This window comes from Rhineura floridana, chromosome 10 (assembly GCF_030035675.1).
Source record: "Rhineura floridana isolate rRhiFlo1 chromosome 10, rRhiFlo1.hap2, whole genome shotgun sequence".
NCBI classification, from domain to species: Eukaryota; Metazoa; Chordata; class Lepidosauria; order Squamata; family Rhineuridae; genus Rhineura; species Rhineura floridana.
Genome location: NC_084489.1, coordinates 89,744,240 through 89,770,858, shown reverse-complemented (window position 1 = coordinate 89,770,858; position 26,619 = coordinate 89,744,240). Strand labels below are relative to the sequence as shown.

Here is a 26,619-nt window from a genome sequence, read left to right as displayed (position 1 = left end):
GGGAACAGGGTTTGAAACATCACTGCATACCCACACAGATGCTTGCAAGCATCACTCACATCTATGCAGGTGAGATTTATTTCCTGCTTTCTTCCAAGAGCACGGTGGAAATAATCTGGGAAAGACAGAAGAGGGGGCGGAGTTGTTCTTTTTCCACATGGGCCTATAATACCTTAACAACAGAACATGGGACAGAAGCACATGACCCTTCCACATTTCCAGTGTGAATCTTCCCCCCCCCCAAACAAGCTGTTATCGCAGTATTACATTATAAAAAAGCAAAAAGATCCTGAACAACACAGAATGTTCATTTCCATAAGGACAAAGGTTGGGTTTTTTTAAATCAATAAATGCAGGGAGGAAAATACCAAAAAAGTTCCAAATAGTTGCCACCACAGCACATCCTGGAAAATGTCACTCTAGCCCCATTGTGCGGCAAAAGGCTCCTCCTAAAATGCTTGCTCATCTTGGGTCCAACTTGCAGAAGAGCATCATGGGGGAAAAAGCTGAACCAAAGCACTGTGGTCCAATCTGCAGGGTGAGCCTCTGGTGCATTTAGTAGAGAAAGGTGCTTTGCTGTGTTCCACTCCAGATGTTACCTGGGCATTTCAGCTGTGATGAAACTATGGCTGCAACTTCAAACATGTTTATTAGGAACAGGGTTCTATTAAACACCATGAAAATTACTATTGCGAGACATGCATAGAATCAGGCTGCATGAGATAAAACGAAATCCAGTTCTCCAGACAGCCTGAACATTCCCATCGCCTCAGGCTTAAGTAACAAGGCATACACCTCTTACCTATCTACTGCAATGCTGAAAAACAGATCTCCCAGAACCCAAATCAAAACTCCCCAGCACCTTTCCAGTACCATCCGACCCTAACCCTGAAAGCCACTAGATCAGGCCTTATTTAGCTCCAATACTCTATTTTCCTAAGGGCCAAGTGAACAACAGAGTTCATGGCAACATTTAAGGTTTCTTAATACTTATATTCATTCAAAACACTTTTCTAAATTCACATTAGCACCATGATGATGCTTTGTGTTGTCCTATTTAAAGACTAGACAGTTTACCAACACCTCCATTAGTCAGCTCCGCGTGGGATGCTCTTTTGCTAAGTGATTTACTGCTAGCCACTAACTAATTGAACCCTGCTTATTTAACATGAAGCTGAAGGGAGGCTGATGTTTTTCAAGGAGTTCCCCCTTTGCCATTGCAACTTAGGTTCTGCAATGCATCCCATTCTGCTGAGCTGGCGGAGAAGCTGAGGTTCTGCAAGGAAGCTCTCAGGTGAGTTAGCAATGATGAGAGTTCTGCTTTCTGCACCGCTTTCAAAGTGAAATGGCAACAACGAAAGGAGATTTGGAGCAGCAGACCAGACTTGCAAATGGCAGGAAGGTAGAGGAGCACGAAGGAGATGGCAGAGCCTCTCTGTCAGAGGCCAGACCCTGCACCAGCGGCCTCTGCTGCTGCTCCTCCGCCCTGTGTGAAGACACAGCTGTGCTGAAGGAGGCGCTGCCTGGAGGAGAAGGCCCTGGGGCAGCGGCTGCACTTGTAGGGCTTCTCGCCCGTGTGGGTGCGCAGGTGCTTCTGGAGGTGGTGCTTCTGCATGAAGCCCTTCAGGCAGACGGAGCACTGGTGGGGCCTCTCGCGAGTGTGGGTCCGCTGGTGCTTGACGAGGTGGTGCCGGCGGATGAAGTGTTTGCCGCAGGCCAGGCAATGGAAGGGGCGCTCGCCGGTGTGGGTGCGGTAGTGGTTGGTCAGCTTGCTCTTGTCCGTGAAGCTCTTCTCGCAATCAGGGCACTGATATGGCCGGGTGCCCGTGTGGCTCATCTGGTGGCGCAGGAGGTGGTCCGAGCGGCCAAAGCGCCGGGAGCAGAAGCGGCAAGCCAGCCGGTCCTTGCCGCCTGGCTCAGCCGCAGCCTCCAAGTGGGCGCTCTGGTGGATCAGCAGGTTGACCTGCAGCCGGAAGCGCTGCTGGCACCAGGGACATGCCCACGCCTTCTCCCCGGTTTGCGCAGGAGACAGCTTCGGACTCCCCATCTCTTGTTGGCAACCCAGCCTGGAGGCGAGGGGGCTCTGGTTTCCCGGGGGCGATGACAACGGGCGGCATCCTTGAGAGGCCAGGCTGCTGTGGCTCCGCTGGTGGTCTTCGAGGGCCCCTTGGAAGCCAACGCTCTGCCGGCAGTCCTGCCGCTTGACAGACGTTGCTGTCTCCTGCTTCCAACCCTCAGACAGGTTGGCTCCAACAAGGCTGAACCCCCCCGGTTCTCCTGGAGGGTTCCCCGGCCACATGGCGGGGCAAAGGGACCCTCCAGCCCGCAAGGCACTCTCCCCAGACGCTCCTAACGGCACCCACGACTCGAGGATTTGGGGATCCGTCTGTTGCTCGGTTTTGATCTGCACCTTGTCAGTTGGAAGGGCTGGGGGAAAAAATAAAAGACACTAAGGATCCAGAACGCATGTCTCTGTCCACTCCCTTCACATATGGCAGTCCGCCACAAACACGGCCCACCTTCCAGATGTTTTGGACTCAACATCCAAAGCATCTGGAGGGCACCAGGTTGTGGAAGGCTGCTAGACAGGAATGCAGGCAATTTAGATTATTCTTCAGAAACTCACATCTCTCTCTGCTTATCACAAGGAATTTTAAGAAGTGGCCACAACAATTGTTCTTAAGAGGCATGGCTTCTAAGCAATTTATTCTCGACTACATCCACAAGCAGGCCTTTATTTATTTATTATTAAATTTATATCCCACCATTCCTCCCAGAAGGAGCCTAGGGCAGTAAAGAGAAACACTAAAAGCACTTTAAAACATCTTAAAAACAAATGACTTTTAAAAGATATTAAAACAAAACATCTTAATTAAAAAAAACTTTGAAAACATCTTAAAAAGCAATTCTAGCACAGACACAGACTGGGATAAGGTCTCAACTTAAAAAGCTTGTTGAAAGAGGAAGGTCTTCAGTTGGCGCTGAAAAGATAACAGAGATGGCGCCTGTCTAATATTCAAGGGGAGGGAGTTCCACAGGATAGGTGCCACCACACTAAAGGTCCATATCCTATGTAGTGCAGAACGGACCTCCTGATAAGATGGTATCTGCAGGAGGCCCTCATCTGCAGAGCTCTATTAGTGATCGACTGGGTATATAAGGGATACAACGGTCTTTCATGTATCCTGGTCCCAAGCTGTATAGGGCTTTGTACACCAAGACTAGAACTTTCACTTTTCCAAACTCCCCCAAATCATGAAATTGAGCCCCATAAATTCTGTGCCCAGCTAGCACATAGAGATCAGGATTGGATGAGAAGAGCATCCTAACATTGTGAATTACAGTATCTCCAATGAGACCAATTGTGTCGCAGCCCCAATTTGCATGCTTCATTCCCCCTGCAAAACCTGGAGGTTTCTACAGTGAAAGTACAGAGTGCCCTTCCTCAGCCTTGTGGAGACATTTTTCAAGGTTAGCTTCTCTATCATAAGGGCAAGAAGATTGGAGCGGTATTCAATGCCAGCCCTACTCCACTGAAGTTAAAAGACAAGGCTAACAGGTTCATTAATTTCAATGGGTCTATTCTGAGTAGGACTTAAGTTGAATACAACCCTTGGCTTTTTTTTCTCCTTTCTTAAAAACTTGACATCTTTGGATGCCGACCTGAACCATTTGCCCAAACCTCCACTTCCAGATATGCCAGAGTTATGGAATTAGGAGAACCACCGTCCACACCAGTCTTCGCCAACCTGGCATCCTCAAGCTTTTTGGACTACAACTCCCATCAGCCCCAGCAAGCACAACTGTGGTTGGCAAAAGCTGGCCCACACATTTGTAATTTTTCACCACAGCCACGAGGCCTAGAAACTTGATTTCGTCAGTGGCCAGAACCTGCACAAAGGACCATATCTTAGCCACTTACACAGGAATATAGGAAGGAATCTTATACTGATAGACCCTTCCGTCTACCTAGCTCAGGATAGTCTGCACTGACTGGCAGTAGCTATCCAGGGTTTCAGGCAAAGATACTCCCTGTCCTACTGAACCTGGCACCTTCTGCCTGCAAAGCAAATGCTCCACCGCTGAGTAGAGACCTTCCTCAAACTTCCTCCCACTGTTTTCTAGACCCCTGGTTACTGAAACCTTCACTCCCCACGTCTCTCACACACACGTCAGGTATCTTTAACCAAATCCAAATTAACACCATGTGGCAGCAAAAGGAAATTGCTGGCTGCTGCTAGGCTGGGCCAGGTTCTGTGCTGGAGCCTCTAAGGGCGCATTTCTCTGCTGAGTCTCTCTAGCCACCCCAAATCCATCTTATCTCAACTGCATTAGCAAGGATAGGAAGGGCTGGAATGGGCACCATCTGTGAAGATGCAGATGACGGGGTGGAAGGATCATTTTCTATCAGAGCATTAAAGCTTCACTTAAATCAGCGTGTAGGCCGATCGTAAGTGACTAGGAATCAAAGCTGACTTGTGAAGTTATCACATCTGGAGATGACAAGCAAGTTATTGAAATGGAATGGAAATGGCCTGCCTTCAAGTCAATTCTGACTTATGGCGACCCTATGAATAGGGTTTTCATGGTGAGCGGTATTCAGAGGGGGTTTCCCATTGCCTCCCTCTGAGGCTGAGAGGCAGTGACTGGCCCAAGTGAGCTTCATGGCTATGTGGGGATTCGAACCCTGGTCTCCCAGGTCGTAGTCCAACACCTTAACCACTACACCACACTGGCTCTCAACCAAGTTATTAGGCGTGGTGAAATCAAAGAGGATCTTCCCGGCTGCCTGGAGGAATGGACCACAGAACAGAAGAGGAAACTCTGAAAGCAAAAAAAAAGTGAATGCCAAATGTAACATTTTCTGCCTTAGAATTCTTGTTGGAGAATTCTACCACTGGTGGAAAGGGCGGAGGGAAGAGGAGTCAAGGGATAGGCAGCAACAACAAAAAAGGTCAGCAAACTGCACATAAGGCTCCAAGGCCATCCTGCTGTCAACAGTGTGCAAGATCTGTGGACAGGACACCTTATTCACATGCAAGGGTGGTAGACAAACAAGACAAATTGTAAAAATGTGGCAGATTTGCAGGATTGGCTGCTAAGGCGATTAAAGTGCTGGTGATTTTTCCCCGACAAGGGTTGGGATGTTGCAAGGCACACATAATTTGAAGGAAAGCAGAAAAAGAGTAGCTTTTGGAGATAGAATTGTACAGGATGTCAAAGCTGCCCAGAGTGTTAAGCTTCTCTAGCTTCGAACCTTCCCCAGATTCTGGGTTGTACCCAACAAAATTGTCCCATTAGCACAAGGACTTCTGCCTGTGCAATGAGACTTCTTCCTCTCATGTCCCTGCCCCCCCAATTTGCTCCAGAGGGTTGAAGGGCTCCCCAGAATAGATTTGTAACAGGAAGCCTTTGCTGGAGACAACCCTCTGCCCACTACTTCTAACATTTCATGAGGACTAGGAATAGGTTTTTTCATGACAATGGAAGTCCATGCATCTTGTCACCCATGAAAAGGTCCTCTATATTAAAAAGAAGCGGGGGTATGAGAAATGCCCTAATATTAGGGATGATTTCCTGGAGCTGAATGCAGAATAATGTAATTAAGTGACAAAAGTGATAGTGGCACATTACGTGGAACACTTCAGAAATCTTTGCCTGTTTTTTTCTCCCTTACAATAATTGAAAATGTAATAGATGCCGTGGGGAGAAAGGGAAATGTACGAGGCACGTTGCATGCAGAAATATTTCCAACTAGCTATCAATTCTTTTAAAAAACGGAAGCCAAGATTTTCTAGGCCCAAAGTGTGGTGGCAACACTGCATGCACACATTTTCATACCAGGCTTCCTTCTGCACTGCTTGCTGATTATCTTGCAAAAACATTCCTCTCCAAGTAAGGCAGGTATTACCAGCCAACGCCAGGGCTCAGTGGGCACTCTCTAAGTAGTATGAAGACACAACATAAACTTCTGCCATCTCAAGCATGAGGAACCCTGTGGCCCTCCACACGTGGTTGAACCATAGCTTCTACCATCCCTGACCACTGGCCATGTTGGCCAGGGCTGACGGGAGTTGGAGTCCAACAAAATCTGGAGGGCCACAATCCCTCCAACCCCACTCCAGCTCCTCACAAGGCCTTTCTGTCACAGCTGTACTTGGCCTGCCCTTTAGCAGGGGAGGCACGATGGGGCATAAAGGGAGCTGTGCCGTAAGGCAGTGGGTTTAGAGCAGCAGAGCGGAGACAAGAACAGCAGAATGGGCAGCAAGGAAGATGTCCTGCACAAGCACCTTTCAATGAGCAGCACGAGAACCTCGCCACGTTGATTAGAGATTTCCGGGGGGGGGGGGGGGAGGGAGAAAACATTGCCTTTTGGATTTTCTGTCTCAGGCTCAAAAGAGTCTTAGATTCTGCCCAGTTGCAGGTTACAGCATGCCCAAGTTGTAAATATTCTGTCCCCAATCCCTCCACTCACTCTCTCTCACACACACAGCCTGTGCCCTTGCCACAACCAAATGTTCTTTCCAAAAAATTCAACACACAATTTTTAAAGTATTCCACTCCAGGAGACACCCCCCCCGCTTTATTTCTTTTAAGGTCCCTGCCTACCAAACTGTACATAATAGGACACTCCAAAGCTGAGGGCTGATTGCTAGCACCGTCTTAGCATGGCCCCTTTGACATTTCAGGGAGTTTACCACCAAGTAGTTATCTCCTGGACAGAGGCTATAGGACTATACAATACCCCCACCTGGGAAAAAGCAGAACCCTAGCGAACATCAACACCATGTGGGTTTCCTTGGTGAACTGGATACAGTATTGTATAAAAGACCACACACCCAGGGCAGCAGCACAATGATTTGTTAACACAGCCCTTGCCTTACTTCTGACCAATCTCTCCTTGGGAGGCAAAGTCACTGCCATTTCACACACAGGGGAACAGAGGCCAAGACACTGGTTTGCACAAGGCTAGCAAGCGCATCTGTGACTGGACAGAGCACAGGAACCCAAGCCCAGCCCCTGTCCGCACTGGCTAAGACCTAACCCAGATTTCATTGTTTTCTTCCCGCAGGGCAAGAAAGTGCCATCACAGAGGAAAAACCAAGTCAAGGTTATATTCTCTGAGCACACACAAGTAGGTACACTGGTAGTCGGCTTACAAGATCGTCCTTGAATGGCTCACTTCTTATATCCCCAGTAAAAGAGGCGAGGTTGGTGGACAAGGTCTAGAGCCTTTTCTATCGTGGCTCCTACGCTTTGGAATTTGTTGCCAACTGACCTCCGTCAGGCCCCCTCCCTGCTATGCTTTCGGCGGACCTTGAAAACCTGGCTCTTTACCCAGGCGTGGGAAGGGGATTAGGCTGGCAGATTGCAGATCTTGGGGGGTTTAAATGTTTAAGCTTTTAATTTTTAATTTCTAATTTTTAGGATTTTGATTATGTTTATATGAAATGTACTTGTTTGGTTGTAAATCAGCCAGAGTGGCAGATTAACCTCTGCCAGATGGGCGTCTAACAAATCTCATAAATAAATAAACAAATAAATAAATAAAAACACAAGGGCTGGTTCAGCATTAGTGCTGAAGGCCACACAACAGACAGTGCTGCCCTTGAAACAGAACTATGTAGAGGGAATGAAACCACCAAAATCTGTGCAGGTATGAATTTTTTTCCTCTGTTAACAAAGTCCATTGCCAGATGTGCAACAACTGTTTCCTGCCCTGATGAATTAACAATAGTTTTCAAAGAAGATAGTTGTGGATTTTTTTTTTTTAAAGAAGCTTGCAGAACATTTTTCATGAAGAAAGATCCAGAGAAATTAAATTTTACTCTTACAGGCAAGCGACCATAAGCTGTTCTGGGGCACAGCTGGATTTTGCACTTTACAGCTGCTTATCCAGGAAAGCAGCAGCAAGACTACTGGGAGTGTTTCCTTCTTCCTCGCCTTTTTTTTTTTTTTTTGTCCTTAGGACAAGGCCCCACTGTCTTTTAATTTAAGCACACGATTCCTTCTTAAGTACCTTGATAACGGGAGAAGTTCTAACAGCTTTAGCAGGATTCCCATAACCTGGAAGGGCGCTTCCTGTCCCCACACCCCTCCACATGGGCAGTAGGGCTTGTTCTGTTGATGTAGGGCTCCCCTCACAATGCAGAACCCCGCTCTTCCAATGGAGGGCCAAAGGGAGCAGAGCCGGTGAGGACACACACCCCTCTTCCCCTCACACAACAGTCATCGGGTGAGACGGAATGCATGAAGATGGCTACTGCCATCCTCTAGGTAATGAAACATATAGACATACACACATGCCCAGAAGCTTCCATTTCCCACAGAAAAACACTCACTAGTCAAACACTCAACTATTTTTTTCACATTTCTAGTTTATTTTTAAGTTTCCACAGATATCCCCCCCCCAAAAAAATCCAGAAAATATATATAAAAGTGTTCAGTTTGGACAAATCCATGTTTACAGAAAAGGTGAAAGGGTGCACCACCTCTGGACCAGCAGTCATCTGCCTTTATTTTGAAGTGAAAATGTCCTCTGGTAACAGGCAGATACTGGGAAGGGACAGCTACAGTATTGTACACTCCAAACGAGACAGAAAGACAATCCCAGAAGCATTTTGTTACTACCCATTGTTTTAGCAACTCTGAACAATCTCTAGACACCCTTTAAAAAAAAAAATCAAATTGCTATCAAGTACCAGAGTCTACAGGATCCTAGTCCAGGCTAGGACGGAGGCCACAGAGAGGCTCCCTCATAGCCCTATGGGCCCATTTCTGAGGTAACGGTCTAGTTCTCCCCCCTCCCCCTCCCCTTCTCCCCTCTCCCCCAGGGGAGGCACTGAAGAGCCACATCTGGAGGTGGGGGCTAGATGAAGATGGCGTCCAGCAGGGCCTCCCGGACAGCCGTGCCCATCAGCCGGTTTTGTTCCCTTAGGTGGATCTTTTGGTGCTGCAGCAGATGCTGCTTCTGAGTGAAGCTCTTGTCGCACTCGCCACACCGGTAGGGCCTCTCCCCAGTATGGATCCGCTGGTGCCTGACCAGGTCCGAGGGGTGGCTGAAGTTCTTGCCGCAGTACAGGCACGCCAGGGAGCTGCCGCCCCTCCCCGAATGCAGCCTCTGGTGGGTGACGAGGCTTTTCTTCTGAGAGAAGCTCTCAGGGCACCGGCTGCACTTGTAGGGCCGCTCCCGGCTGTGGCCCTTTGGGTGCTGCCGGTAGGAAGACTTGAGGTTGAAGGTCTTCACGCACTTGGTGCTGCCGTATGGCTTCTCTCCTGTCGGCACTCGGGGAAGAGACTTCAGATTGTGGCTCTGCTTGAAGGTCTCCTCGCATGCCACAGACGTGTACGCTCCTCCTCCGGTGTGGATGCGCTGATGCAGGGTGAACTGCTGCTTGTACGTGAAGCTCTTCTCACACTGGGGCCGGTAACCTCCTCCTGCGGCATGGCTCTGCTGGTGGATCAAGAGGCTCTTCTGCAGCCGAAAGCTTTTGCCACATTCAGGGCACACACAGAGTTTCTCGCCTGGGCGCTCGCGCTGGTATGCCGCCATGGCACTACCGCTGCCAAAGGCTCCCTCTCCAGGAACAGCCTCATCCACTTGGCTCTCCGAAAGCCTGCGCTGGTGCATCAGAGCGCTGTACCGGCTCCCAAGGGAGGAGGCTGCTTGGTGGGGACTGTGGAGGAGGGCTTCTTCTGTGCACTGGAGTCCCAAGCTCTCACACAGCGCTTTCTGAGCCTGAAGGACTTCTGCTTTGAAGGCGAGCCCATCATCTGGTGGATTGAAAGGAAATATATTTGTGCATGCTTCTCCAAAGCAAACATTCTGAACATCCATTTTTAGAACCAAGCCAGGAAACTAAAATACACCCAACGCCCACCCCCAAGGCCTGCCTGGTGGCTACTCAGAGGGAGGACAACTAAAGGACCATGTTGCACCACTGACTTACTGAAAGTCAGGGGCATGATTCAGAGTGGCTCTGAGGAAGCCTACTTTGCACAGCCATCAGCGCACTCCTGCCTGACCACTGCCCAAAGTGGCTCCTGGCCAGCACAGCCTCTCTGCCCCACACCACCAGGACACAGATGATCTTTTCCTCCGTTAATAATGAAGCATCACACAACACACTCCAAGTGCCACAAGGCAACTCTTCCTTTTATGTAGCCTGACTATTTATTTATTTAATTTATTTATTTATTGCATTTGTATACCGCCCCATAGCCGAAGCTCTCTGGGCGGTTTACAGCAATCAAAAACATTAAAATAAATATACGATTTAAAACACATATTTTAAAAGCAATGACTATGCATTTGTGCAGGTCATTGGCACCTGCTTTCTCCCTTATGTGAAATGAAGAACCCTAGCTCCATGAGCTGACAAACCCTGTCACATCTGGCTCCCAATTCTACCCTACGAGTGTCATCAGCTGCTGCCATTGCTCCTGCTTAAGCTGCCTGGTAGGCACTTCCTACTGGGAATTCACAAAGGCAGAGCTGTCACAGGAGGCTGGCTCGCCCATCCCCTCTAAATCCCTAGATTCGTTGGTCTAGCAGGTTACAGGGCATAAGCTTATAGAATCATATAGTTGGAAGGGGCCTATAAGGCCATCCAGTCCAACCCCCTTAATGCAGATGAAAGCATCCCTGACAGATGGCTGTCTGGCCGCCTCTTAAAGGCCTCCAGTGTTGGGGAGCCCACCACCTCTCTAGGCCATTGGATCCCTTGTTGTACCACTGACAGTTATAAATGGGTGCCTCTCCATCGTATACACTCAAAAGCCTTTCTCACCCTTACTCAGTTTATACTGCAGTCACAACCCCTCCTCCCCCAAATGACTATATTCTTAAGTCAAAGGACAAGCAGGCACCTGCCACCCTCACCCTCCAAGAAAGCCACATTCTGGGTTCATTTAAATAAACGACCAATAGTTTGAAAGAGCAAAGGAAAGCATGGAAACATGATTAGCGCTCACCCCCACCTGGCAGCAAACTGCAGCCAGATGAGAGCAGGAGACAAGTTAGAAAGGGGAACAGGCAGTAGCTGTGTTCTTACATGAAGGGCTCGCGCTCTCTGTCTCTCTCTCTCTTTCAGCGTCTCCTCTCAGCCTTGCCAGCCAGCTCTGCTCATCTTTCCAGCCCATTTCTTTGTCCAGGTGGGCTCTAAACCAGCCTCTCCCCCTCTCCTCCACGTTCAGAACCTCAGTGCCCTCCAAGTCTCTTTGAAATTCTTGGGCGAGGGGCCAGGAGGGCACCGTCAGCACCAGCATTACCCAGTGGCAACAGCTCTGCCCTGGCAACACACTTGGCTTGCATTTCCTCCACTACAAAAATGGATCAGCCTCCAACTCCTTTTTCCCACAGGTTGGCTCTCCTTCGTCCTTTGCTAGTTAAACAGGACAAACACATGTGCCCTTCTTAAGGCTGCTTGATCAGTCGACTGAGAGCAAAACAGGTGGCCCCACCCAGCACCAGCCTACATTCTTGTTTTAACTGTAATGATCATTTTGGTCCTTTTTACATGTATCACTTTGTTGGGGTTACAAGCTACTCTGAGGGCGCAGGAGATCATGGGGAAGAATTTTCTGTTTTAACAGTAACAGTATCTCAGAGCAAAGAGAACAGTGGATGGGTGGGCAACATACCACTCCTTGGCTTGGAATATGCCACAGGGGGAAAAGAACCTCAGAATCAAGCATTCAAGAACCCCCACACTTGGGGTTATGTCCAAAGACAGGCTTCCCCAACCTGGTGCCCTTGAGATGCTTTGGACTACCTGAGGCAGTGATGGAAGTTGTAGCACCCAAAACTTTTTGAGGGCACCCAGCAGGGGAAGGGTGGCGTACGGCAAGCCACTCCAGAGTTTCCCACCAGCACAATGGGAACGATAGGACTGTTGCTAGAATGACTGCATGCTCAGAGCGCTGGAGGCAGCCAACACATCAGCTCACACGAAGCACAACAGAGATGCCTGCTCACGACAGCCTGCATGACTTCAGCTGCACCAGCTGCACCTAGCAGGAACTCACCAACCTCAAAGTGCCAGCTTTCAGTCTATTTTTTAAAACTGTCTTCTGGCTGTGGATATGAATTTTAAAGGCCTCAGCAATGCCAGATGAGTTCCTAGAAGTTGGAGTCTGGCTAAAGGGGAATTCCAGAGGGGGATCTTCAGCATTACCTCTGTAGTTCCTTGTTCTTCCCACCTGGCTAACAGAAGCTATTTTTCCACTTGCACAAATTTCTTCAGACTGCAACATTTGGCTTTTTGTCGCACAAGATGTGATCACCTTGGCACACAACTGACCAGAGGGTGTAGGCAGTCCCATGTACGCCTGGCTCCTTTCCATCCCTTTCTGCCCCCTTTCCCTGAACATGTGGCTTTGCCTTCAAGGAACTCTGGCCAGAAAATTAAAAATAAATATTCACGCTCTGGCTGTAACTCCGGGGGCAACTTTTGCCACACTTTTACTTCTGCGTACACAACACACCCTAAACAACCATTGGGCAGGTGGGAAACCGTACTGATGAGCAGAGCAGTCGCATCATTTGAGGGGTGAGACAGCAATGTCACCTCTAGGGGGTTGGGCTAAATATCACCGTGGATATGGCAAGAGGGATGCGTTGCAAAAAGGAGCAGGAGGGGAGGGGGAAGCACCCAGGATATTTTAGCCACCAATACAGAGGACACAAGTTCATCCTTACCAGTACAACAGAATTCACAGAAAGGGGGCACCCAGAAGCAGAGGCGGGAAGGCTCTGAGCTGCTGGGATCTGACTGTGCAGGACAGCAACCTGGCTGAAGCAACATCGCCTTTCTGTACTGCCCTGTTCCCTTGCCCTCAGTACACTGTGTCTCACATTATATTAAGGTCAAGAGTAATCTGACTAGGAAGGCTCCCCCATGCCTGGGAGGTGGGCTACGAAGCAGCAGTAAGAATAAATGCTGTGCCTGATACCACTGGTTCAATCCCCAGCATCTCTAGTTCAAGGATCTTGGATAGCAGGACCTGGAAAGTTGCTACAGATCAAGACCGACAGAACAGTTAGGTGGACCATCCAGTTCTACGACAAAGACACATAGAGGTTGCAAGCTTGATATTTGGCGGCGGGGGGGGGGGGGGAGAACGACAAAGCACTAAGCAGTGTGTGTAGCTTAGTTAATTTAAATGTTATCCTGCTTTACACAAAAATGTCCAAGACCACTTACACAATAAAATATCATTATCAACAGAATCTTGAAGCAGAAGGCCCTTTTTCCTCAGTGGGCAGAAAGTACCTGAATACCCCCATACAATACAGCCCCCCTCCGGATACAAGAACAGAGCGTTAGAGGCATTTGGTTTGTTCCTGGTTCAAGCTTTGAAGCTGTGAATTCCAAAAGCAGACTTGCTCAAATTTCTCAATTTGGGTGTGGAGTTCACAGCAAGAACAGAAGCAGAAAGAGGCCGTGACACTAAATTGGGGGTGGGAAGAGTCATGTTCTGCTTGGACATGCTCTGTCGGCCCAAGTGTAGAGGCTGAAAGGGTGGTTAAGTCTAATTAATTCAAAGCTCTGAAGAGCTTGCGCACAGCACAAGCACCTCTCCTGCACCCCAAGTGCCAGGCGCAACACTCACCCGCACTTGGCTTGATGCGCAGTTCACCTTCCTCTGAGCCCTGTGGGCCCTCAAGGTTCACCTCTTGATCCAGTTTCCCTTGAGAGCGGAAGGAGGACTCTGCAACTCCATAGTCTGTTCAACAACAACAGGCAGTTAGGAGGCGGCTCATCTTTGACCCTTCACCCTTCCTTTGCCCTTTTGAGCAGCAATGCGCACATCTAGCTTTCAGTTGGGTCTCTGCAGGATTTTAGAAAGCATTTTGGGAGGATGCAGTATACAGAGATTCTGTCAGAGGGTTGGCATATCCCCTGAGGGGCACTGGCCTATTTCCATGTAGTGACGTGTCAAGGCAATTTACAAACATATCACGACAGCAGCTAAAAACAGTGAAAACAATAACTGAGGATAGGCTTAAAAACAACATGAAATGAACATCTACAGCAAACAGACCTTTTCATCCAGCTGGTAAAAGCCTGTCAGTGTCACCTCTTTACTCTGTAGTCACATGAAGAGTCAAAGAACTAGTGAAGTTTCTCACCCCCTGCCCCCCCCCACTATTTCAGAGCAATTATTCAAACTGTATTCTTAGTTTCAGCCAAATGGATTTAGTATTCAATGGGAGTGGGAGAGTTTGGACAGGGGGAGATTTTCTTATATCCTGTTGCAAGAGCTGTTTCAGTTGTGGCAGCTGTCACCACTTTTCAGCGCATTTTCACTGTGACAACCACAATGTGTGAGGGAAATCTAGAGAAGATTTTTTTCCAAGTGGATGCGATATATAACATCCTCTTTGTAGAAAGAGACTGAAAATCTCTCAAGCCTAAAGCTTGCTGTGGCCCTTCCACTTACCAACACTGGGGTCACGTGGGGCTGCCCGTCCTTCAGCTTTCTCCTGGTCTCCAACAACATGTACATTTTCTCGTCCTTCCATCTGGCAGGCCAGGCCAGGCCTAAAAACCAACACTTCTGTTTTGGGAGACATGAATGAGAGGATGTTTCACCAGACACTTCGTACCCAGCAACTACTTACTACAGCCCGTTTCAATTTGACTTGATTGCAAACTTCAGAGAAGCGCAAAGCTGGTCTTTCATTCCGATTTGCTATAACAGCACCACCAGATACCTAATTCCACACCAGTAACAATGCTCTATGGACTTCTCCATATTGGGCCACAGGTCTTGCAGTCTCACCCCCAATATAAACTTCAGACATGGAAATCCTGGCAGATCTCCAGAAGAGAAGTAAATCTTCTGGACATTTTGAAGTTAACAGGTGGGAGAATCACAGTCAGTTGGAAGAAGTGATTAAGACAGGATCACCATCCTGTTCAACAAGCAAACCCTTTCTACTATTTCAGCTACTTACCTGGGCTGGGTTCTGAAGAAATCTCTTTCTCCTTGGGGACCTCCTCTTCCTCCTCACAGGGACGCTCTCCTTGCTCAATCCGGGACAAAAGGTCAGGCTTAGCAATTGCATAGTCTGTTGGGGAAAGAGGACAAGACTCCTTCTGTTGCACTGAAGAGGATTAAGGGAGATGTTGCCAGGACTACTGTACCTACTAAACATTTCCTGCAGTGGTGTGCTACATGCTATGCAGAAGTGGCATGAACCTGCTCAGAGGTGCTAGACTATACAACGGAAGGACAAAGCAGGGAAGGAAGAAGAGGTCTGGACTGTGTCCCTGAGCAGGATAACACTAAAGGAGGTAGAACTAACCAAGGCAGTGGTATTCTGCTACTTCCTTACAGCCACCCTGCTTAATAATGGCTCTTTCCCAGGCCCAGAACAATGTGAAGCATCCCCAGCATGGCCTCTTCACCATCACATAGTCTATCAACAGTGGAATTATCATGCTATCATGCAGCAATCCACAAAGGTGTTTCAAGAACCACTGTGCGCCCACACCAGCCCACGGTTCAGCAGAAAACATAAGCAAGCTGGATTAGAGCCCTGGAAGATTGGCCAAGCTTAAGTTGGCCTGTCTGGACAAAGGATGCCCCCAGTAGCCTCAAGAGGGCACTCTCTGGCACCCTAGAAACACTGAGGGAGGAGGCACATGATAAAAGCCGAGCTGGATAAATGCCAGCCTCATGACTTGCATCAACAATCGATGGGCTGCTGACAAAAGGAGCAAAACTCAGTTCCTTACCCAGTGAGACCAACGACTCATAGTTGCTCTTCATCATATTCTTGTAGAGGTCCTTCTGCCACTCCTCCAGGTTCCCCCACTCCTGCTCTGAAAAGTACACCGAATTGTCCTCAAAGGTCACCGGCACCTGGAATCACAGCAGTCGCACACTTAGACCTGATAAAGCCCCTTTAAACTCCACATCCAGGACCACCTGCAGTACCAGAAAGTGACCACTTAGTAACCATTCCTTCTCAGGCATAGCTGGAAGGGGGACAGGGATGAGGAAGCCGCTCAAGAGAAGCTGAAAGGACATGCAGCCCATCGCTCCGCCCACAAAGCAGACTCATAAGCCATCCTCCGCTCCCGTCTTGACCAACATTTAGGGGAAAAAAATAAGAAAAGGGAACCCCTATTATTTATTTCACTTATGGTTTCCTATGAAGGATCTTGAAGCAATTCTGCAATACCATAAAAACATATATAAAAACAAATCTAATCCAGTACAGGAACTGGCTGGAATAAAAATCTCCATTTAGAAGGCTTGTTGAAAGAGTTTAGCTTTTATGGCACAATCTAGAAAGTCTCAGTGCAATTGCTCCATTCCCATTACCTGTCTCCTACTCTGTGAAGCTCTGAGCACACTGACAGCACTTCATAAATTAATTAAAAAAAATTTTTACTACATTAATACTAACAAGCATAATCAGCAACATTATGCTTCCTATGCAATAGACATACATGACACTTGCTCAAACATGATCTAAATCACAACAACCTCCAATAGCTAGGAGAACAGTTTGCTGCTATTTGAGTGCTGGTAAGAAGGAAGCCCTTCTAAGACATTGGGACCGTCCAACACCAGCAAGCAAGCAAGGATCTACGTCACACTACAAATTATGAACGTGTGCTACACTATGCCTGATCTAGAAAAGGTGCTCAAAATGCAAGCCAGGTGGGAGCAGGGAATGACGGTGGGCCTCACAGCTGGTGTGCACAATGTGCTCCATGCCTGAATCTTGCCATCACCTACTGCCAGGGGTAGTCATCTATGTACTACACAAGGAACCTAGCTATCTAAGTACAACATGGATTATGAGAGCATACTTTACAAGGAAAGTTTCTAGTTCTCATGGCTGCAGATACATGTTTGCTAACATTCACGTAGCATTAGCAAAAAGCTCTGGTCTCCACAGGATTAGTATGCCACTAGCTACTTCTGACCCCCACATTGCTCTTTGACAAGCATTTCTAAATTCTACCAAAAAACAAATTAAAACGGCAACTTATGAGAAAGTTTGCACCGATATTGAGAGAAGAAGCAGAGTTCTCTTGGGACAATCAAATGAGAAACAACCTACCTAAATCAAATCCCCCAATAATCCAAAGCCTGGAAATTTAACATTTCCAGTAACAACTATCTCGGGTAAGGCCAATGATCATATTTAGTACCGTATCATGGTTTCAGGTAGCAAACTGTTACCTGTACTGAAGGGGATATTAGAGGAATTGCATAGGAGCAACCTAAGGTCACTAATGACGGCACTCCATTCCTTATTATCCACATCCAGCAAGGAGCAGCCGAAAGTAGTCCCAACCCCCACCTCAACTGAAGCAACAGAGCTAGCTTACCTGACCCTCCTGACTTATCACCATTTATTACCTCCATCCAGAGATTTGGCTGGTGAGTCCTAATCAGTGTGGAAGTCAGTCCTCCTGGGCTCCCCCAGCCCAGCCCATTGGTGGGTGCCTCCTGGTGCCCAATCAAAACTGACTTTCATTTCTCTCAAAAGAAAATGGCAATGTTTGTTATCATTTTATTACCTTTCCCATTAGTAATTAGTGATGTATTTATATATTTTTAAAAAACATAATATGTGGTACATCATTTTCACAATACAAATGTAGGTGGAGAACAATCTTTAAGTTTCATTTCCTGAGCAGGAAAGGAATGTCTCTTACATGTCCCAGCAGGACCAGTCCAAAGGGTCCCACGTGTGGGTGGTGGTGATCCTACGACCATCCTGTCTGTTAGCCCATTGAAGAAAAGTATACTCCTGAGCAGCAAAGGCATCCTCAAATTCAACCTTGCTCAAAGCTGAAATTTGTTTAGTCAGTTTCTCTGCCAAAGTGTTTTGCGAAACACAATAGCATTTTTGTACTGAACCTCCATTTTCATCTTTCCAATATTATGCAATTCCCTATCTTGCAACCACAACTAAAAAGTTAGTATCTCTTTAAATGGTATTGTCTCATACTTTCTATCAAAAATTGAAAATCAGTAACGCCAATGAAGGTCTTCTGACAACTGGAGAGCCTATTATTTCACCACACTCCAAGAATACTTTATCCCAAAACTCTTTTTTTGCAGCACCACCAGATATGAAGATATGCTCCTAATTTTGAACAATCTTTCCTCCAACATTTTGGACTGACTGTGCCATGAATACAATTAAGCATCTGGGGTATGAGATACCAACAATAACAGACTTTTAAGGTATTCAAACATATACTTGCCAATACAGACTTTGTTTCCCATTTTTGTTGAGATTATCTGTCTCCCATGTTCTCTTCAGCCCACTCACATTACTTGTATTTATCTTTTTAAGTATTTTATATATTACAGAGATTAACCCCCTGCTATTCAAAGATATGGATAAAATAATCATAAACCTCCTTTGATATCATAGCATCTTACCCAAAGGTTTAGGTGGAAGCAGGATGTTCACAGGCAGACATTATCCTTCTTATCCTCTTTGACTTATTAAAACATCTATTTATCACTCTCCATGTTATTTAACAACTCTCACAATCAGTCTCTCAGACTACCTGAGAATCCATGGAAGCATAGCCTTGGTCGCCCTGTATGATGACCTTTGTCGGGAGAGGGACAGAGGGAGTGTGACTCTGTTGATTCTCCTTGATCTCTCAGTGGCGTTTGATACCATCGACCATGGTATCCTTCTGGGGAGACTCGCGGAGTTGGGAGTTGGAGGCACTGCTTGGCAGTGGTTCCGCTCCTACTTGGCGGATCGTCACCAGAAGGTAGTACTTGGGGAACATTGCTCGACTCCTTGGACTCTCCATTGTGGAGTCCCTCAGGGGTCGGTTTTGTCCCCCATGCTTTTCAACATCTACATGCAGCCTCTGGGTGCCGTCATCAGGAGTTTTGGAGTGCGTTGCCACCAGTACGCTGATGACACGCAGCTCTATTTCTCCTTTTCATCTTCTACAGGTGAGTCTGTGGATGTGCTGAATCACTGCCTGACCGCGATAATGGACTGGATGAGAGCTAATAAACTGAGACTCAATCCAGACAAGACTGAGACACTGTTGGTGAATGCCTTCCCTGCCCAGATGGTGGATGCTTACCCTGTTCTAGATGGGGTTACACTCCCCTTGAAGGAACAGGTTCGTAGTCTTGGGGTTCTTTTCGATCCTTCCTTGTCTCTGGAGGCGCAAGTGGCCACGGTGGCAAGGAATGCATTCTACCACCTTCGGTTGGTAGCCCAGCTACGCCCCTATCTGGACAGGGATGACCTCGCCTCAGTTGTTCATGCTCTGGAACTTCTAGGTTGGATTACTGTAATGCGCTCTACGTAGGGCTGCCCCTGAAGACAGTTCGGAAGCTTCAGCTAGTGCAAAACGCAGCAGCCAGACTGCTGACGAGGACCAGCCGGTCAGCGCATATAACACCTGTTCTGGCCCGTTTGCACTGGCTACCTATTTGCTTCCGAGCCAGATTCAAGGTGCTGGTTTTGACCTATAAAGCCTTACACGTCGTGGGACCGCAGTATCTTGTGGAACGCCTCTCCCGCTATGAACCGACCCGGTCACTTCGCTCAGCGTCTAAGGCCCTCCTCCGGGTACCAACCCATCGGGAAGCCCGGAGGACAGTTACTCGATCTAGGGCCTTTTCTGTAGTGGCCCCGAATTGTGGAATAGCCTCCCCGAAGAAATACGCCTGGCGCCGACGCTTCTATCTTTTCGGCGCCAGGTTAAGACCTGGCTATGCTCCCAGGCATTTTAATGCGTTTAATGTTACAATTTTAAATCTCTTTGTTTCAGTTTATTTATTGTGATATTTTGTATTTCTGTACTTTTAATCTTTTGTACACAGCCCAGAGAGCTATTCGCTATGGGCGGTTTAAAAATGAAATAAAATAAATAAATAAATAAATAAATAGCTGGATTGCACTGCTCTGTTCATCCACAAAGGATAGGGGAAAGTTCTATATGTAAAGTAGGTGTGGGAAACCTTTGGCCCTCAACTTGCTGCACTACAACTTCCATATTCCTGGTCATTGGCCATGCACGTCAGTGCTGATGGTAGTTGTAGTTCAGCAACATCTGGAAAGTTTTCCCTCCCCTGATCTAAATGGTAATAAAAAAAGATGTCAGTACCTTCCAGAGCTTGGGAATACTACTAGCGGAACAAAACAAAATTTCTCTATTAGCCTAGAAGGGCAAATAAGGCATTTCCCCCGCTAGTCCAAAAATACCAATCACACAGCATCCAAACATGTCAGCTGTGCTAAGGAAAAACATTTTTCTCTCTCACACACACCCCACTTAACACTTATCAGAATTGGGTTTGCCAACAGTTATGTAGAATATGGTTAATCAAAAACAAGAACTCAAACTGACATTTTGAAAAATATTGCAAGTTTTTAAGCCACAATGCAGTAAGAATCAAGGTGCAGCAAACCTCACTGCTGTACTGTTACACAATACCAGCCTTACAAATCAACGTGGAAGTTTTACTAGCCTCCCTTTAACCACAGTTCACCATTTCTACCAGTGCCAACTATCTTCCCATCTTAATCAAGTCTGCAAGACTACAGGACATGCATACTTGTTTGCGTGGCACATTGCCAGATTGAAAAAAATTACCTCTCATTAACAAAAACTGCTCTGGTTGATGTTCTGTGGGTGGCCCTTAATTACCACATTTTCAAGTTTGAGGAGCTATTCACAACACAGCACAATACTGTAAAAGGGGGAAAGAATGTGCCTCCCTTACCTTGGGAGTTTCCCCCTTGGAGCCTGGAGGAAGCCTCAAGATCCAGAAGTTCTGATTCTTCAGCAGGTTCTCCATGTTCTCCAGCCTCCTCTGCAGCAGCCCATACTCCTGGATCAGAGTCCCCAAAGCAGTCAACTTGCACTCCATTTGATTGCCAAAGTCCACCACAGCATTCTCACAGTCCACATATTTCTTCTCATTGGTCACCATCCTCCGCTCCAGGTTCAGCAGCCGCGTGGCGTGAGAATCCACCTTCCTCTCCACAGCTTGGATCGCAGCCACCACTGTCCACAGAGAGAGCTCAGCCATGTTCTGCTTGGCATCTCGGACAAAATTCTGCTCGGATTGCAAAGGCACCGGCTGCCGGGGCTCCATATTGCAACACTGAGGCTAGTTACAAAAGCGGAGAACACTCAATGCATTCCATTCGTTTTGGCATGTTATCTGCTCTGCTCCAGAAGCACCAGCAAGTTAGGAACATTGCAGGTTGCATTATACTGACTCAAATCATATTCATCCATCTAGCTCAGTACTGCCTGCAATGACTGGAAGTAGCTCTGCAGGGTTTCAAGGGGGAACATCCCCAGCCCTACCTGAAGGAAGCAGACTCAATTAGGGACCTTCTGCATGCAAGGCAGATGCTCTGCCACTGAGCTACAACTCATCCCCTCAAATCACAGGAACACAGCAAGCTGCCTGGCAGTGGCTAACTAGGATTTCAGACGGGGTTTTCTCTCAGCCTTACCTGAAGATGCTGGGGACTGAACCTGCCATTGAGCTACGGCCCTCCCACAAGTTCTTATAAGTTCTTACAAGATATATGTTTCTTCTTATTCTTATTCTTATTTACTGCATTTATATACCACCCCATAGCCAAAGCTTTGTGGGCAGTTTACAACAATTAAAAACATTAAAAACAAAATTCTTGTATCAATTATTCTAGATTTTATGTTTGAGTGTTTATAAGCCACTTTATAATCCTTTGGATTTTGCAATTCTCTCCATTTTGCAATACAGTCTTTAGCTCAAAAAAAGTATACCAATTGTGTAAAATAGTGCGTATTTTATATAAAAAGTTTAAAACTGCACACACAAAAATATGTATCCAATTAAGGATAGAGAAGAATTTAGCTCGGTCTGCATTTTTAAGCGGACTGACCTAATTCTTACCTCCTGGACTAGTAGACAGATCTAAACATCATAATCCTTTGGATTTTGCACTTCTCCCCGTTTTGCAATACAGTCTTTGGCTCAAAAAAAGTACACAAATTGGGTTAAATAGTATATATTTTAGGATAAATATGAACTTGCTTATGACTCTTTTAAAAAAACAGCCTGCAGATTAATGCAGAAAAGGGACAGAACAACTGTACGACTAAAGACAGGCAAAATCAACACAGACCAGAAACAGAGTGTTCCGTTCATCCCTAAATAAATAAAATACTGCCACCCAGTCGCTTTAATGGGGCACGTTTCTTCACAGATTAGTAACTTCAGCACACAATCACAAAAATGCCAAAAAAAATAAGTGCAGCCTCCACGGATTAACCACACCATATGAATCTTTATGCAGGTGAGGGATAGCAACCTCATCCCACCAACTCCTTAAACCAGAGATGGCTAACCTGTTGCCCCTAAGATGTTATAAGAATCCAGCTCCCATCATCCCCAACCCCACAGATTAGCACCCCTACCTTAAGCCAACCATAACTTAATTATCAGCCAAGCAAGCAAAGGGAAGGTTAAGGACTCTCAATTGCCTTCTCAGATTAACCATATCTATACACATTCTTACACAAGTAGAAAATGAATAGCTTAATCAGAATATTTCAACACTTTAAAGAAAAAAATCACTGTATGTGAAAATGTAGAAAGTGATGTATAATTAATTTGGCTTCCAGGAGGCATACCAAAACATTTAAGGATGTGCATTTAAGTATTCTCTCACAACACAAAGCTATATATTGCCAGGTCACTTTCCTATATGCAGATGTCAACCAATCTCAAGTCAAGGTGTCCCAAAACAGAATGCAGGAGACACAATGACTTGGGGTTTGGACAGAAGTTCCACTTAGGTATCTGCTTTATCATGAGACAGACCACTGTCTACTCCAGGGGTAGACAACATGGTGCCTTCCAGATTGCTGGACTACAGCTCCCACCTTCTTTGACGACTGGCCATGCTGGCTGGGGCTGATGGCAGTTGTAACCCAAGAACATCCTGGAGGGCAACACATTTGTTATCCTTTGGAAAACGGAATATCGGTGGACAGCAAAAGAGGTTTAAAGATGTTCTCAAAGCTAATCTAAAAAAATGTAACATAAGCATCAAGAACTGGGAAGCCTTGGTCCATGAGCGTCCCAATTGGAGGTCAGCCGTTATCAAAGGTGCTGTGGACTTTGAAGAAGCACGAGTACAGGGCGAAAGGGACAAACGAGCAAAGCGGAAGGCACGTCAAGCAAATCCTCATCGTGACCATCTTCCATCTGAAAACCTATGTCCTCACTGTGGGAGGCTGTGTGGATCCAGAATTGGCCTCCACAGTCACTTATGGACCCACCGTTAAAGACCTTACCTCAGAAAACAATCTTACTCGGCCAGGAGTGATTGCCAATGCATGACTCCACTGCTCTTCACCTAGCATGTTGGGACACATAGATGCGTCTTACTAACATCATACAATTTTCTTTTGGTTACTCTTGCTCTTCAGGGTTTTTGTTCTTGAACAGAAGCAGAAAGACAGAGAGGAAGACCACAGAGAAGGAACCAGATGCAAAGACAACAAAGCTCCTTTACCTGTAACACTTTGTAAACCCAGAGTTTCAGTAGGTGCAACTTTCCTCCTTATTACATGACAACTGCACCTGCCATGACCACTTCTATACAACTTGGCTGCATCTAAGGGAGAGAAGAAACATCAGGGCTGATTCCATCATGCCAGGTGGAGCCATCTCTTATCCTCCCTCACGGGCTATTCCACATGGTCAACACAGCAAATATGAAAGGATTTGTAACAGAATTTATTTTCCTCTCCCCTCCTCATCCCTTTTCTCTTAGTATCGTATCTACCAGTCTGAATGTCTTTACTGTGAATTGCAAAAAGAAAAACCCACCCCACCACATTAAACATATTGGCAGAATGTTTTATAAATGAATTAATATTTTTAAAATTCTAATCCGCTCTTCACTGGAACTGATCACATACCTATTTACTTAAATAAGAAACAATCACCTACAAGATCCCCATCCAGTGACCCTACAGCAGCCTTCAACAACCTGGTGCCCTTGAAATATTTTGGACTACCGCTCTCATCTGCCCCAGCCCCATTTGTAGTCCAAAACACCTGGACGGCACTAGGTTGGGGAAGAGAGGCCAAGGGAGAAGATGGGCAGAGAGGATGCATCATTCAAAGGGTGACGCCATCTTTCAGAAAGGAGTTAAGGATGGCTCCCAGGTCAGAAAAAAGATTTCACATCAGTGGCAGTTCTCAAAGGCAGCAGCGCCTTTTGCCTACAGCCCTGGGATCCTGCGTCTCCGCAGGAAGCCTGCCGCTGTGCCAGTGAGCGGAGGCCCTCACAAAAGGACGTGTAACTGCAGCTCCTCAGGCGTGCACATCAGGGCAATCCGCACTGGGGGTGGGCAGTCCTGAGAGAGGCGGGCGTCTCCCAGGCCACGGCCACTTGTCCCTCTGACACCCCGCTGTACAAAGAGAGCGCATCCTCCTAAGGCCGGGCGGTTGCGGGGGGAGGGGATCCCTTCTCTGCTGCATCCCCCCTCCCCTCCCCTCCCCCCCAATGCGGCCCACGCCCCAAAACACACTGGCCAAGACCTCCCCCCGCCGCTCCCGGCCATGCAGAAAGAAGCAGCCATGCTACACACACACCACACACACGAGGCCCCTCCGAGGCCAACACTGCACGCACACACACACCCCTCTCAGCGGAGCCCCGCCCCAGGCGGGCAGAAAAGCAAGAAGGCGCCTCCATATCTCGCCTCAGAAAGCCCCGCCAGAGACGCAGCCCCGCCCCAAGGACGCCCCCAACTCTTTTGAGGGGGGCCCTCTCCCCAGCAGCCTCCATTCCATCTCCCCCTCCCTGCACCGAGAAGGGGGCACGGCGCCGCGACCAGCCTCACCTCAGGCGACGGCGCCCCCTTCCTCGCCCCCCCGGGCTCAGCCGCGGCCTTTTGTTCCCCTCCCCCACCCTCGGCGAAAAGGGGGCGGAGCAGCGGGCGGCCCAATCAGGCTCCTGCTGCTCCCTCAGCTGGGGGGCGGGTCGAGAGGGTGGGACAGGCGGCCTCTGAGGCGACCCGCGACGACTCCCCCGGGGAACTGATGGGGCGGGAGGCCAGCGGACGAGGCGGGGGACGGGGAAATGGAGGCGGAGGAGGAGATACCCACCAGAGCGGTCTCACTAACACAGCTGGCGCGCATGCGCGGTTTCGTGTGCTCGAAAGAAAAAAATCAAAACAGCGGCACGCATGCGCGCGAGGGCCCGAGGTGAGAGAGGCTAGAGAGGTTTGCCTTCCTGTGCGCTGAGCCCGCCGCCGCAGCACCACCTGCGGCGGGTGGAGTTAACAACAACGCGCCCTCGGGCCTCTTTTTTTCCTTCCCCAATGCCTGCGGCCTTTCCATTCTAGAGAGGGTGGAGCGGGTGTGGGATGGGACGAAGGCCCTCCCCGCAAACAGCTCCAGGCAGATGGTACATGCCAAGCCACACTGTCCCTTACCTGGGAATTTGGGGGCTTGGCTGGAGTGGAAGGGAGGGGGAGGTTGGGGTACAGCCGACTTCTCCCTCCAGACCCTTTGGACTACAACTCCCATCAGCCCAAGCGTCACATGGCTGTGCTGGGGCTGATGGGAGTTGTAGTCAAAGCGTCTGAAGGAGGACAGATTGGGGCGGGGGAGGGCGCAAAGAGGGGAAGGGCCCTGCGCTGAGCTCCTCTAACCCTCCCTGCGGACTAGGCCTGGAAAGGGCAGCTGGAGCTGCGGGCCTCGTCTGCATGCCTCACAGAGCCCGGCTGCTGAATAACTTCATATATGGTGCACACTGTATATTCTCCACGTTAACCCTGTAATCCTAACAACTGCCCTGCAAGGGAGGGCACTCCGTAGGATTGTCTCTGTATTACCAGTGAAGGACTGAAGCTAGTTTGTCTGTGGCTTGCTAGAAAGCCAAGATTTGAACCGGGAACATAGGAAGCTGCGTTATTATATTAGCAGGCCAACATTTTATCTAGCTTAGTGTTAATCTACATTGACCGGCAGCAGCTCTCCAGGGGCATTGCAGCCGTCCCTGGAGATGCTGTTGGGGACTGAACCCCGGGACCTTCTTCATGCAAAACAGATCCCCCACCACTAAGCTATGGCACATCCCTTCCTTGGTTATAGTTCAGGCTTTTAGCTACTGCACTATACTTACTATTACACCACTATGCCAAACACCAAAGAGGAAGACAAAATACATCTTCAAGCTGCCCCAGCCTGCTCTGGAGCAATTTTTTCCTAAGCAGAAATACTACAATCAGATTGGCAGTAGGAAATCTGGAATTTCAGCAGAGCTTGTCATTTTTTCCCCTGAGATAACTGCTCCTTCAAGTTCCTTCACTCCCTGTGGAAAAAATTATGCATGTTTCAGCCCATGGATAGTAGGACCACCTGCTATTTTGCAAACACCCATACGACACAGTCTACATAGCAAAGACAAAGAGACATCAACTTAGGGTTCACAGCTGCCTTCAACAACCTCATGCCCTCCAAATGATCAGCCCGAGCCAGCGCAATCATTAAGGTTTTGGGGGCGAAGGGAGTTGTAGTCCAAAACATCCAGAGGTTGGAGGTGATTTACAAGGCACAGGCTGTTCTTGCAGG

The 26,619-nt window shown here is 47.9% G+C and overlaps 1 protein-coding gene across 8 annotated transcripts; it reads right to left on the bottom strand.

Annotated features, from left to right (window-relative positions):
• Nucleotides 1-287: 287 nt before the first annotated feature.
• On the bottom strand, nucleotides 288-25,561 carry LOC133365102 (zinc finger protein 777-like). Of its 8 annotated transcripts, none has more exons than XM_061586495.1 (9): nucleotides 25,150-25,259; nucleotides 23,546-23,647; nucleotides 21,919-21,998; nucleotides 20,749-21,138; nucleotides 15,747-15,873; nucleotides 14,963-15,076; nucleotides 14,446-14,562; nucleotides 13,615-13,728; nucleotides 288-2,427 (listed from the first exon to the last, which is right to left on the bottom strand). In XM_061586495.1, the coding sequence occupies exons 4-9, from the start codon at nucleotides 21,121-21,123 to the stop codon at nucleotides 1,439-1,441; spliced, it is 1,836 nt and encodes a 611-aa protein (XP_061442479.1). In that variant the 5' UTR covers nucleotides 21,124-21,138; nucleotides 21,919-21,998; nucleotides 23,546-23,647; nucleotides 25,150-25,259; the 3' UTR covers nucleotides 288-1,438. The 8 variants fall into 8 exon arrangements, with proteins under 8 accessions (XP_061442479.1, XP_061442480.1, XP_061442478.1 ...); XM_061586496.1 differs by having other exon boundaries at nucleotides 21,919-21,992; XM_061586494.1 differs by lacking the exons at nucleotides 21,919-21,998; nucleotides 25,150-25,259 and adding an exon at nucleotides 25,479-25,561.
• Nucleotides 25,562-26,619: the final 1,058 nt, after the last annotated feature.